The sequence below is a fragment of the Maniola jurtina genome, chromosome 5, assembly GCF_905333055.1.
Source record: "Maniola jurtina chromosome 5, ilManJurt1.1, whole genome shotgun sequence".
Taxonomy (NCBI): Eukaryota; Metazoa; Arthropoda; class Insecta; order Lepidoptera; family Nymphalidae; genus Maniola; species Maniola jurtina.
In genome coordinates, this window is record NC_060033.1 from 5,399,869 (window position 1) to 5,414,461 (window position 14,593).

The 14,593-nt window shown below is 38.0% G+C and overlaps 1 protein-coding gene across 4 annotated transcripts; it reads left to right on the forward strand.

Moving 5' to 3' along the window:
- Positions 1-8,697: 8,697 nt before the first annotated feature.
- Positions 8,698-12,824, forward strand: LOC123865011 (attacin-like). Of its 4 annotated transcripts, XM_045905819.1 has the most exons (4): positions 8,717-8,757; positions 10,964-11,329; positions 11,832-12,029; positions 12,483-12,824. In XM_045905819.1, the coding sequence occupies exons 2-4, from the start codon at positions 10,971-10,973 to the stop codon at positions 12,685-12,687; spliced, it is 762 nt and encodes a 253-aa protein (XP_045761775.1). In that variant the 5' UTR covers positions 8,717-8,757; positions 10,964-10,970; the 3' UTR covers positions 12,688-12,824. The 4 variants fall into 4 exon arrangements, with proteins under 4 accessions (XP_045761779.1, XP_045761778.1, XP_045761777.1 ...); XM_045905823.1 differs by lacking the exon at positions 10,964-11,329 and having other exon boundaries at positions 8,698-9,124; positions 12,483-12,819; XM_045905822.1 differs by lacking the exons at positions 10,964-11,329; positions 11,832-12,029 and adding an exon at positions 9,379-9,576 and having other exon boundaries at positions 8,700-9,124; positions 12,483-12,811.
- Positions 12,825-14,593: the final 1,769 nt, after the last annotated feature.

Genomic DNA, 14,593 nt, shown 5'->3' on the forward strand with positions numbered 1-14,593 from the left:
TTTTGAAAATAAACTTCACAAAATTGTTGTTGCTCTTCGTTTTTCGCGGACCTGGGCCTCATAACCTGTTGTAACAGGCAGAGTCGCAGGTTTAGGTACTTGAATTAAAACGAGAATTCTAATTAAATACGAGCAACTGTATTTCACCACTTTGACAGAACGAGACAAGAAGCCAAGAGAGCATAGGACATAGACAAATAAATGTACACAGATAAAATTTACATATCAATAGTTATTGTATTTATTTTATTACTGTTTGTAATAATAATATTATTTTATTTGGCTGAATAAAGGATAGATATTTATTTATTTATTTTTCTTATAAAAAGCTTCAAAAAGTCACAGATTTTACAGAGGTAAGTATGAGTAAGTCCTTAATTCCCTTTATTCATGATAATTTCGTTATTTTTCCTCAATACCTAATAATTTATTTATTATTTTACCATCAGTTTAGTATACAAACGCGAAAATAAGCGCTTTATTTCACAACCAAATGGTACACCGTCACGTTGCGCTTGCAAATTACAATCCTATTATAGCCTTCATATTTCAGACAACTGACTTCTTTGTTATGTTCTGATAACTTTGTTATAACAAGTGTAAATTAAAAAACAACACCCCCGACAAGTGAAGGTTACAGTAACTAGAAAAGAGCTGATAACTTTCAAACGGCTGAACCGATTTTCTTAGATTATAGCTAAGAACACTCTCGATCAAGCCAAGCCACCTTTCAAACAAAAAAAAAGTAAATTAAAATCGGTTCATTCGTTTAGGCGCTACGATGCCACAGACAGATACACAGATACACAGACACACAGATACACACGTCAAACTTATAACCCCCCTCTTTTTGGGTCGGGGGTTAAAAATACTATTTACCTGTAATTATTGGCTAATGAGGCGTAGGGCTTCTGCTACAGACTTTCAGCTTGTGAAGAAATACATTAGTAATACATACTATAATCACAGTATATAATATTAATTATCATCCTTCCTCTGTGATATCAATATAATACTAATATTAAAAATTCGAAAGTGTGTCTGTTGTCTGTTAGTTTTTCACGACCAATCCACCCAACCGATTATTATTATTGACTAGATAATACTCGTAACTTTGTGACGATGAGTCACAAACAGCCTACATGCCGGCCGGCGTAGAAGCATCGAGAATCTTCCACGACAGCAACGCGTGATCGACTCAGCAACCCGACCGGCCAATCAGCAAGCTCCGCGACTGCCGCGCGTTGATCACGCCACCGGTTAGGCTCCGCCCATTCCCCAGTGTATAAATACGGCAGCAGCCGCCAGATCAGGAGAGTCGCTCGGCTTCTTCGCCCCGCATAGGTCGGTGTGATCTTTAACATCGCTGCTCGATCTGGGGGAGGGAGTCCAGCGACACAGGTAGCGTTGAAAGCAACCAGGCCCTCTGCTTGGTGGCACAACAATACCGCACGTCCCGCCCGCGCGTTCACCCCTCCTCCGGTCTCCGTCCATGAAGCGATCCTCGTTACGTACCGACATAGGTCGCCCGCGCAACCCCGTCTATAGTCCGACCCGAATTGCCCGCGTCGTTGTGAAACCCTCCGCGAAGGGTAGAAGTATCTTGTGTTGTTAATAACGGCGGTCAGTAAAACTCCATGTACAGTAGATATAAGATTTAGACGTAAATAAATAGATAACGGTTTGTGTGTGATCATTGTTTTTCTTAGCTGACAAGTCAGGCAGGGTTCCCTATCCTTTATGTACGTAGTAAGGACGTTGCACACCCCAGCCTCCTTGCTACGTTACATTGGCGCCCAACGAAAAAACCCATTTATCCGTCCGTATAAAACCCGCGCCGCGTAAAGAAACTCGCGCCGCGTCCGTAAAGTATAAAAATCCGTACCGAAGCATAGGGAACTTGACAAATTTGTTACACCCGCATATTTTACGAAATAAAACAGATACAAACCCTCACATGTCGGTGTGATCTCCATCGCTGCTCGAATTGTGAGAGTGAATATCTGACCCGTGTGTAGCTTACACAAGTACAAAATCGAAGATCTTGAAATAAAACGGATATAAACCCTCACATGTCGGTGTGATCTCCATCGCTGCTCGAACTGTGAGAGTGAATATCCGATCCGCGTACAAAAGCACCACACCACATAGAAAAACCACACATAAAAAAACCAACGCGAAATAGATGTTAATCCTTAGCCACCAAGCCAAAGGAGAAACATCTCATCGTCGGAATATAAAATAACTAGCACACTAGAAAACACAGAAAATAACCAATAATTAACCGTATGAAATAGACGAGAGGGGAACGCATAAATTCCGAACTTAAAAATACATCCGTATACACCGTAAACAATTTTACCGTACCTTCCGAAATAAATTTCGTCGCTTATCTAAAAAGGGAACATTAGACGCGACGATCCGATTCCGATCCGACACCGATACGACACGTTCGTTCCGACACCGATCTGATATTAGTCGCAATCCTACATCAATTCGTTTTGAACTAGGAATCGTAAATGCGACAATCCGTTAAATAAACTAATCATCCGCGGAAACAAAACCTAAATAAATCAACCGAACACGGCAATGCCTACGGCTTGGATTTATACACTGAATAAACAAGAATTAAGCGCCGAATTAGAAAAGAGAAGTATACAAATCGCGGCCACAAGTACGGTCGACGAATTACGCAAACAACTAGCCCAAATAATCAAAGAGGAAGACAAAATAATACAAAACAATACAATGTCGAACGAAAACGAAACGAAAGAATTCGACAAGGCCATTTCTCGATGGAAGATACAGTTCGATACAACAGGCGACGCCGTAGAATTCCTAGAGCGAATAGAAGAACTAGCCGAAACATTAGGCGTCAACAAAAACAAAATAATACATGTTATTCCGAGATGTCTAACGGGAAAAGCCTCATTATGGTATAGAAATAATAACCAAGGATGGAAAACTTGGGAAGACTTTACAGATAACTTCAAATTATTCTACTATCCAAGAAACTATGAGAAAAATCTTCTAGAAACGATTATAAACAGGAGGCAACAATTCCGAGAAAATTTCATACAGTATCTAACCGACATGCAAACTTTATTGAGAAGATATGGGAAATTAACCCCAGAACAACAGTTAGAAAGAATCTACGATAATATGAAACCAAACTATCAATACTATATAAAAAGAAAAGATTTTAGTACAACTGCAGAACTAATACAGCTAGCAGGCGACTATGAAAAAATAAATACAGACCGATTCAGAGAAACAACAAGAAAACCAATGTACCAACGGAAAGAAATTACGCCAAATCCCATAGAAAACCCCACCGGAACCCTAAAACCCGAAGACCAAAAGACAGAAAGAAAACAAATACACGCAAATTATGATCCACAGTCTTGTTGTTGGAAGTGCGGCAAGAGAAACCACACAACGCGGGAATGCAAAAACCAACAAGTAATTTTCTGTAGCAGATGCGGGTTGATGGGGAAACTGACACGGGACTGCTGTAAGAAAACAGGCGAGACCAACTACAGAAGGAAACCACAAGCATACACGGCAGACGCCCAGAATAAGGGAGATAACAGAGTGTTTATAGAAGTCAAGATATACGGGAAAAGGTTCAGAGCATTGGTAGACACAGGGTCAACAAACACCTATATAAACAAAGAGATCATGGATCAAATTCAGGATAATATTAAAGGAATTACAGAAAAGCAGAACACGATAAAATTAGCCGACGGATCTCGAATAAAAACAAATAAAGTAATCAATATTAACATAGAAGCAAATGGAAAGAAATTAACACATCAAGTCATATATTTACCAGCAACTACAGTAATGATCATGGGAATGGATTTGCTAACAAGAATAGGGCTATCCATAGGGTGGAAAGAAACAACATGTGAACAAATCAGCACAGAAAAACCAGAAAAAGAACCCAGTAGTACAAATACCTTAACAGCTGAACAAGAAAAACAGCTGCAAACCTTCCTCAACGAAGAGTTCGAAAAGTCTGATAAAAGTCCGAAAGGAAATACAGGGGTGGAACACATTAGAAAATTAAAACATAAAGAACTAATCAAACAAAACGTAATTGCAGACGAACTATCGAGAAACCCCGTATATACCACAACAACGGAAGAAAAAGAGTGGTACACAAAGAAATTGGAGATAACAAGCAAAAATCCGGAGTCGGACCCCGATTATTGTATAAAAGACGGAAAACTGTATAAAAAAGTTATTAATCCGAAATATGGAGGAAAACTCGACCCCACTACAGAGTGGAAACTATGCGTGAGAACCTCGGAAAAAGAAAATATTATCAAACAAAACCACGACGAACCGGACGCAGGCCATTTGGGAACGTCAAAAACGTTCAACAAGGTAGCTCAACGCTATTATTGGCCAGGCATATTCAGAGACGTAGCGAAATACGTGAATAAATGCGAAGTCTGTCAAAAACACAAGCCGTCACAAGAGAAAAAACCAGGACTCATGCATATAAAAAACGCCGAACAACCATGGGAGGTAGTAACAACGGACCTCATAGGCCCACTACCTCGTTCGTCAAAGGGATACCAGTGGATAATCGTATTTCACGACAAGTTCACCAAATGGTCTGAAATAAAACCCTTACGAACGGCCACCGCCAACACGGTCGCATGCGCACTCAAAGAATGCATATTAAATAGATATGGCGGAATTAAAACACTTCTCAGCGACAACGCGAGAATATTCACCAGTAAAGTCTTTAAGGACACATTAACAAAGTATAAAATAGAACAGAAATTTACCGCACCGTACACCCCACAGTGCAATCCAACCGAACGAGTAAATAGAACACTAGAAACTATGATATCCGCATATATAGAAAAAGCCATAAAAAATGGGACGAGTATCTAGGCGAGTTCAACTTGGCGTTGAACACATCGGTACACGAAACGACTAAATACACCCCGGCGTTCCTACTATTTGGAAGAGAACTACGAAATTTCCGGGACGGCAACCAATTTCCTACCCCGGCGCTCAGAGAAAACCAAAAACTCGAAGAAATTTATGAGATAGTACGAAATAATCAAAATTTAGCATCAGCCCAACAGAAAAAGTATTATGATAAATCAAGACGAAACTGGAAACCACAAAGAAATGAACTCGTACTAAAAAGGGAATACACGCTATCAAATGCAAACAAGCAGTTTTGTGCAAAATTAGCCCCTAAGTACTCCGGCCCACATAAAATAATCGAACAAAAATCGCCAGTAATATACCTACTACAAGCGGTAAAAGGTGGCAAAGTGTGCACCGCACACATAAAAGACTTAAAAGTATTTCATTACTAAACAATCGGAGTGAACAAAAATACCTACGATAACAACCGGATCGCGACACCGAGCCAGAACAATGATATCCATTGACCATAGATACGACATCGCCCGATACCTAAATAAGAAAAAGAAACCAAGTTCAAGATGGAAAACGCACATTAAGAGAAGAGTGTAGCTAATCCCCGAGTAAAGCAAAAAGGAGTAAAACCCAAATCGACAAGGAAAAGAGGTGTATATGTAACAATATCGCGCTGAAAAAGAGAAGAAGACCGAAAATTTAGATACAAATTGGAATCCGAACAAAAGGGTATAACGGTGCAAACCCATCACATAAATAGGATGAGGAAAAAGGGGTTAACTACATAAAGAGGGAACCGAGAGAAAACTTTTAAAAAGCAGGGACGGCATGTCTCAACAAATAGTACATCAATGACCTGTCATAAAATACCTAGGCGAACATACAGGAAAAAATAAAAGACCACAGAGAAGAAGAAGAAAAATCAGTAAGTTTTTCCAGTTAATCCAGTGATTTTTTCCTTGCAGAAAAAATCTTCAAACGGAGGAGGGGAGTGTGACGATGAGTCACAAACAGCCTACATGCCGGCCGGCGTAGAAGCATCGAGAATCTTCCACGACAGCAACGCGTGATCGACTCAGCAACCCGACCGGCCAATCAGCAAGCTCCGCGACTGCCGCGCGTTGATCACGCCACCGGTTAGGCTCCGCCCATTCCCCAGTGTATAAATACGGCAGCAGCCGCCAGATCAGGAGAGTCGCTCGGCTTCTTCGCCCCGCATAGGTCGGTGTGATCTTTAACATCGCTGCTCGATCTGGGGGAGGGAGTCCAGCGACACAGGTAGCGTTGAAAGCAACCAGGCCCTCTGCTTGGTGGCACAACAATACCGCACGTCCCGCCCGCGCGTTCACCCCTCCTCCGGTCTCCGTCCATGAAGCGATCCTCGTTACGTACCGACATAGGTCGCCCGCGCAACCCCGTCTATAGTCCGACCCGAATTGCCCGCGTCGTTGTGAAACCCTCCGCGAAGGGTAGAAGTATCTTGTGTTGTTAATAACGGCGGTCAGTAAAACTCCATGTACAGTAGATATAAGATTTAGACGTAAATAAATAGATAACGGTTTGTGTGTGATCGTTGTTTTTCTTAGCTGACAAGTCAGGCAGGGTTCCCTATCCTTTATGTACGTAGTAAGGACGTTGCACACCCCAGCCTCCTTGCTACGTTACAACTTCGTCCGCGTGGATTAAGGTTTTTAAAAAATACCGTGGGATCTCATTGATTTTCCTGGATAAAAAGTAGCCCATGTCATTTTTCGGCACGCAAGCTACCTCTGTACCTTTCATATAAATCGGTTAAACGGATGGGCCTTTAGAATCTCGTAGGAACTTTTTGATTTTCCAGGATAACAGGTAGCTTATGTCCGTGCCCGGTCCGTAAGCTAACTCTGTGCTAATTTTCATCAAAATCGGTTAAATAGGTATTAGGCGTGAAAAGCTAACAGATAGACAAACAGACAGATGGACACACTTTCGCATTTATAACATTATTACATTAAATAATAGTAAATTAGTAATTAGTATGAATATAGTCACTATAATGACGTAACATATTGGAATAGTGATTATTTAATACCTAGGTATACAAAAATACTAATTTTTTTATTCGTGATGATTCTGATAACAGAACCGCAAGCAATACTTATAAATAGTAGCTATTTACAAACAAACTGAATCATACGCCCGGTACGCCTGTGATAAGCGGGAATCACTCGCACTAATTTGCAATAGCTAGGGTTCACTCTAGAATCTAGATTTTAAGGTATTATTATAGGTGTCTTTAAATTTTATTAAGTATTCTTATACTTACGTCCTGCGGGGCGATTCACTAACTCAATGTCCAACATGAATGATAGTCAGCTCATTTGACATTTATTAATCCAATGAAGATTTCCTTCGAAACATCATTTTAATATCAGCCAGTGAAGCAGCAATGTAGAACCAACCAATGTGATATGGTGTCTCTCAGTGGCTATCACTCATCGTTGTACACTGAGCTAGCAATCACCTAGCCGGCCGTCTAGTTTGGGAAGATGAGTAGCATTTGAGTAGACGCGTAGCTAGTGCATTTGTAGACAGAAATAAAACTTTTTTATTTGATAACAAAAAGTAACATTATATTATTGTAGAGGTCATATTTGACCAAACCTAGGTCTCACACTTAGTAACAGCTGCAGCAAGCTGCAGCGCTGGTTTTCAGTGGGAGCCTTGAATAGTTAAGTCACGGATTAGAAATTTCAGTTGAATATGCTGGTTTATCAATTGACCCAAATAGGTGATTGGATAGATTATCGACTTTAGAAGTCCGATTTTTTTTGTATTCTTGTACCTGCTATGGAGTATTCCTACTTTTTTCAAAATATTAAATAAAGAATCGACAAGTGAAAGTAAAACATAAATCTAAAAACTTGATAATTTTGCAAAGCTTAAAGTTGACAGCCCTTACAATGCTGACCTCTCAGAGGTCAAATGTTATAATAACAACTAGAGGGAGCGGTGTATTATCGGGGAATTCTTCGGACCCGTAATAAAGATCTCTGGAATAGACAGAATTAATAGCGATTATTCAACTCTACAAAAAACCGGTCAAGTGCGAGTCGGACAAGGATTCCGTACCACCGTACAAGAAAATGAAACACTTTTAATGTTTTTTGTGATGTGACCACAAGTTCTCGGTTTTCGAACTTTCCCCTTTAATTGTGCTATAAGAAAGACATTGCTAACTGCCCATGATTCTAAGCCAACGGGAAGTACTTACCCTATAGGTTTTGATTCCTTTCATGGGTATTGACAGACACGACAGACAGACAGATAACGAAGTGATCCTATAAGGATTCATTTTTTCTCTGGAGATAGATCCCTATAGTGTAAACAGTAAACATGACAAAACTTAATGATCTTAGATGGACGATTTTATTGTGATGTGCTAGTAGGTAACTAATGCTTGTGTGGTGGATTCCAATTTCAAAAGATAGTTGATTTTAAACTTCATTTTGAACAGTTAAATAAAAAAATTGAAGAAAAAAAAATTGTACCTACCTACCTGCTATAATACATTGATCACAATATGTAGTATACAAAAACGTTTCGTAATCAACCAATGGTAAAACTTTTTTAGTAATTAAAATTAGGCAAAATTACGACAAAGCCTTATTCAAAAATGATTAATGCAAAAATTATAATAAAAACCATTTCGAACTTAAAACATAATATTGACGCATCTATAAATACTTATCTACGCTTGGAACCGGGGATTTTCTGCTCTCGTTCGTTTTAATATAAAACAGGGAAGATGCGCCTAGCAATCATTCTCAACTTGCTCTTAGCAATCAAAGTACCAAGTATTAAAAATTAGCAAAATGTGTGCTAAAATTGCCTTGTTTGCCGTATTCTTGGCGGGAGTCAGTTGCATGAGCATACCATATGGAAGACCAGCGTTTTTCTTAGAAGACCATGCAAATTTAATGAACGATGATTTTGAAGATCAGTATTTTAAACATCCTCAAGAATCTGTTTACCCGATTTACCGGAATACAAGAGTTCGTCGCCAAGCTCGTGGTGTTTTGAATACAAACCCTGATGGTTCCACCAATATTATGGCTAAATTGCCTTTGGCTGGCAATGATAAGAATATTGTGAGTGGTATCGGTAGTCTTGGTGGTTTAAAGGAAGGTGGTGGCTACAGTTCTGCTACTGCTGGCTTAGCTTTAGACAATGTGTGAGTGTATTTAGTTAATTAACTTAATTTATTTAATTCTGGACTTATGACCTCATTTTATCGGGCACGAAATTTTTATGATGCTATTTTTATCATGCCTTTGGAGTTTTGTGGTATTATATGACTTTAATTTTAAGATGAACGTTATCATGATTTTTCAGTCATGATAATATTCTGTCATGAGGAAACTATTTTTCTAGGAATGAAGGCTTTTTCAAGGTTGTGTTCATAATTGGATACAATTTATTTTCTAGAAACGGCCACGGTCTGAGTGTCACCGGTAAACACATTCCATCCTTCGGTGATCAGCTTACAGCAGCTGGAACGGCAAACCTTTTCCACAACGACAATCACGATCTGTCTGCCAATGCCTTCGCCACAAGGAGCTTCCCCAACAACCCAGTGATCCCCAACTTCAACACCTATGGTGGTGGTGTGGACTACATGTACAAGTAAGTACCTCTTTCATTATATGAATCAAATCTGCTGGCAAGTAATGATGCAGCTTAAGATGGAGCGCATCTAGAAGATGCCAATTTACTCTTAACTTTAAGCTACGGGTACTTTTATTAAAACTGTAGGAATTAAGAGTTCATGAATTTGATACATAGAAATGGGCGCAGTTATTCAAAATATATATGAATACTTATAAGATGTCCGCGACTTTGTCATAAGGGAACATAACTTTTCATGACAAGAAAATGCTAGGTCCGTATCCAAGGTCTATCTGTGTGGCAAATTTTGTCAAGATTAATTCAGCGGTTGAACCAAAAAAACAACACAGACAGGCAGCTAATAGAGATAAAGACATATCTTTTGGATTTATAATATTAGTGTGGTGGATAAAAATAATGGGTGTCATTCTTATGGGTGATTTATTTTTCTTTCAGCAACAAAGTTGGTGCATCCCTTGGCATGGCACACACTGATCTCCTGAAGCGTACAGACTACTCAGCTATGGGCAAACTGAATCTCTTCCGCGACCCTACATCTTCATTAGATTTCAATGCTGGAGTCTCTAAATCAATATCACCATACATGCCTAGTCAGTCATGGCAACCATCAGCTGGACTATCTTTTAGCAAATATTTTTAGAACTATCTTACTAGACCAAATATTGTAAATATCTGTAAATGTCTGAATGATCTGATTCTTTTAATTTGTTTAACAAGCAATAGTTATGAGATCATATTCGTCAATAATAATATCTATGTACCTGATCTCTTTATTGCATTTGTCATGCCAAAGTTTAGTTAAATTCTCAGTCGATTCGTCTTCAGATCTTGTAATAATCATAAGGCCATTATTGTTAGAATTAAGTATTACGCTTGATTAGATTTAAAATTAAATTACTCTTGAAATAATTTTTTGTTTATCTCTTTACATTATTTCTCCTTTTTAATGAATGTGATATGAGAACCAAATACCAATTATTATCGACACTAATATAATATAAAAAGTTAAAAGTAATTGTTTGTAATACAGGCTCTGAATCACAACTCCTTCGACTACAAAGGAAGTCTTTTACTGTTGGTACTTACATTTTCCCCGGTTGCTAAATGCTATAAACTTAAATATACGTATAGCGAAGTCACTAAAAAGCTTGTGTTTAACAAAATTACAACAGAGCCTTATTCGAAAATCTAACCCAATTCAAAATTGTAATGAAAACCATTTTATACTCAAAACATAATAGTGACACATCTAGTAATTATTTAGGTTTAGAACCGGGGATTTTTTGCTCTGGTGCGTTTTAATATATAACAGGGAAGATGCTCCTAAGAAATCATTCTCAACTTGCTCTTAGCAATCAAAGTACCTACTACCTAATATAGAAAGAAGCAAAATGTTGGCTAAAATTGCCTTGTTTGCCGTATTCTTGGCGGGAGTCACTTGCATGAGCATACCATATGGAAGACCAGCGTTTTTCTTGGAAGATCAAGCAAATTTAATGAACGATGATTTGGAAGATCAGTATTTTAAACATCCTCAAGAATCTGTTTACCCTATTTACCGCAATATAAGAGTTCGTCGTCAAGCTCATGGTGTATTGAATACAAACCCTGATGGTTCCACCAATATTGTGGCTAAATTTCCTTTGGCTGGCAATGATAAGAATGTTTTGAGTGGTATCGGTGGTCTTAGTGGTCTGAAAGAAGGCGGTGGCTACAGTTCTGCCACTGGTGGCTTGACTTTAGACAATGTGTGAGTATTTTTGTTAATTTATTTATGCTTTTAGTTCTTATGACGTCATTTATGTCTTTATGTCAATATAAAGTAATTTTAACCTAACTAAGTCAGATATGAACTTAGCAAAATATCTTTGCAAAATAACAATAAATACAGAAGAATTATATTTATTTTGGAATTCTTGAAAGTTTTCTATTTTTGGTAATTTTTAAGGCAGGTATGCGTAAATAAACTTTAATTAATAAGAAATAAAAAGATTGAAAATTGAAAAATTTTCAACTTCTTTTCACACTTTACCTTATAATAATTCCAAATGCCTTTAGTTTTTGTAAAAAATTGTATATTTTGCCAAAAATAACGTAACACTAAACGTTGACTCGCGTTGTTAAAACATCATCCATCTCATGTCTCTCCAAGTATGTCCTGGTCCAATGTTGATTGGAACAGCATGGCTCACACTCGACTTGAAGCAATCATGGAGAGCACTCTTAAAAATAAAATACCACTTCTTTTGCAGAAATGGCCACAGTTTGAGTCTCACCGGCAAACATATCCCATCCTTCGGTGATCAGCTCACAGCCGCTGGAACGGCCAACCTGTTCCACAACGACAATCACGATCTGTCTGCCAGTGCTTTCGCCACTAGGAGTTTCCCCAACAACCCAGTGATCCCCAACTTCAATACCTATGGTGGTGGCCTGGATTACATGTACAAGTAAGCAACTTTTTTATAAGTACCTATGCTAGCGCTTTGCTACAAAAATGCAAGTACAAACATGTTGCAATAATAATTGACGGCAATCATGACGTAGCCTCAGGTGGGGCATGCCTGATGCTTGTCAAGAAATAAAATTGTCTATTCACACTTGGTTTTAAGGTACCTCTATCAAAACTAGAGAGCAAAACAGAAGCCGGAAGGTATTTATTCTATATCAAACAGTTCAATGGATAAAAGTATATTTTTTTTAAATAAAAATAGCGACCAAACGAGCAGGCGAGTCACCTAATGTTAAGTGATTGCCGCTGGTCCATGAAGATTTGCACTACCAGACCAGAGGAACCGCAAATGCGTTGCCGGCCTTTCAGGAATTTGTTGGTCCGCCCGTTGAAAAACCCCATGCGTAAATAAATATGCATAAATATGCCTCATTCTTATTTTTTCTTTCAGCAACAAAGTTGGTGCTTCCCTTGGCATGGCACATACTGATGTCCTCGATCGCACAGACTACTCAGCTATGGGCAAACTGAATATCTACCGAGACCCTACGTCTTCATTAGACTTTAGTGCTGGAGTCTCTAAATCCATATCACCATACATGCCTAGTCAGTCTTGGGAACCATCAGCTGGACTATCTTTCAGTAAATATTTTTAGTTCTTACTGAACCAAACGTTTATACAACCAAAGAAATATTTTTCAGAATAATGTGAACCTTATAATTGACTATTATGTTTAACATTTGAAACGTTTCAGATTTGTAATAATCGTGTGCCTGATTTCTTTATTACATTTTTTATTAACCCCCGACCCAAAAAGAGGGTGTTATAAGTTTGACGTGTGTATCTGTGTGTCTGTGTATCTGTGTATCTGTGTATCTGTGTATCTGTGTATCTGTGTGTCTGTGTATCTGTGTATCTGTGTATCTGTCTGTGGCATCGTAGCGCCTAAACGAATGAACCGATTTTAATTTAGTTTTTTTTGTTTGAAAGGTGGCTTGATCGAGAGTGTTCTTAGCTATAATCCAAAAAAATTGGTGCAGCCGTTTAAGAGTTATCAGCTCTTTTCTAGTTTTCTTGTAGAAAAGAAGGTTACATAACCGTTAGGTTCATAATATTATGTCAATAGACAAATGTCAAGCTGTCAAGATGGACGTTGCCTAAATACATAATTATTTATTTGAAAATGATGTTTTGGAAAACTCAGATACTTTGGATCGTAGGCGCGGAATAGTCCAAGAAAATCGGTTCAGCCGTTTGAAAGTTATCAGGTCTTTTCGGTCTGTTCTAGTTACTGTAACGTTCACTTGTCGGGGGTGTTATAAATTTTTAATTTACACTTGTCGTCGCTTCAAGTTGATTTCAAACTACGGAATACAATATAATATATAAATATCGCTCACCCTACTTTTAAATGTCACTGTTTACACTTAGATATAATATTAAATCTAAGTGTGAACAGTGACATATAAAAGTAGGGTGAGCGATATTTATATTATATTATATTATATTTCCGTAGTTTGAAGGCAACTTAAGTTCTAATACCACGAACCTAAGTCTTTTTTTGGACGTTTCAACATTTCGAAGGTCAACAACAAAACAGGTCAGAAAAAGAAAATGTCCAAAAGAAAAAGAAAAACTCTTACAGGAATACAATGAACTTAACTAACTGCATGGTAATCAAACAACCCAAATCTCTGAATTTGTAAACATTAAGTTTTTTCGCTCTATGATGCTCTTATGCATAGACTTACGATTTTTTCGCTATTATGACTTACGTGATGTTGGAACTTAGGCGACGGTTTATCATACCAAAGTTCATTTTGTCTCAAGATCTTATAATTTTACGTCTGTAATCGTAAGGACATTATTCTTAGAATTAAGTAGGTAAGTATTACGCCAAATTAGATTTTAATTAAATTACTCTTGAAAGAATACTTTGTTTTGTTTCTCTTTACATTATTAGGTACTCCTTTTTATTAAGGCAATGAATGAATGTAACTCGAGGACCAATTTTCAGTTGTAACAACGGCTATAAAACGAATCTGTAACAGAAACAATAACGTTTACAAAATAAAGTCGTGGGTCAAAGCTATTTGGTATACAATGTTGTTGATGGGGATAAACTGTTTCAAAGGAACCTCTTTAACTTTTTGTTTATGTTAAATCGTTTCTTTTTGGATTACTGAATTTATTATTTCCTTTTCTTGCTTAATACTTTCCTTTTGCCAGTTTAATTTCAATTTTTCTTAATTTACAGTAAGTACTACAGTAACTAGTGTAGATAATGTTTTACACGGTAAAAATTAGACTGGCATTAGACCTACAATCCGACAGACCACCACTCTATATGACACAATGTGCAGCATGCAGTATGCACCACCCGCCCGTCCTCTACTAAAGAAGCAGGAAAAGCAAGTAATACACATCACTAACATGTAACACCACCCAAATCTTCTAGAACACACTCGACGTACATTTCACGCCATTGCTTTTCCTGCTTCTTTAGTAGTGGACGGGCTTACTTATATATTCATTTTTCCTTAATATTATAGGTTATTTCG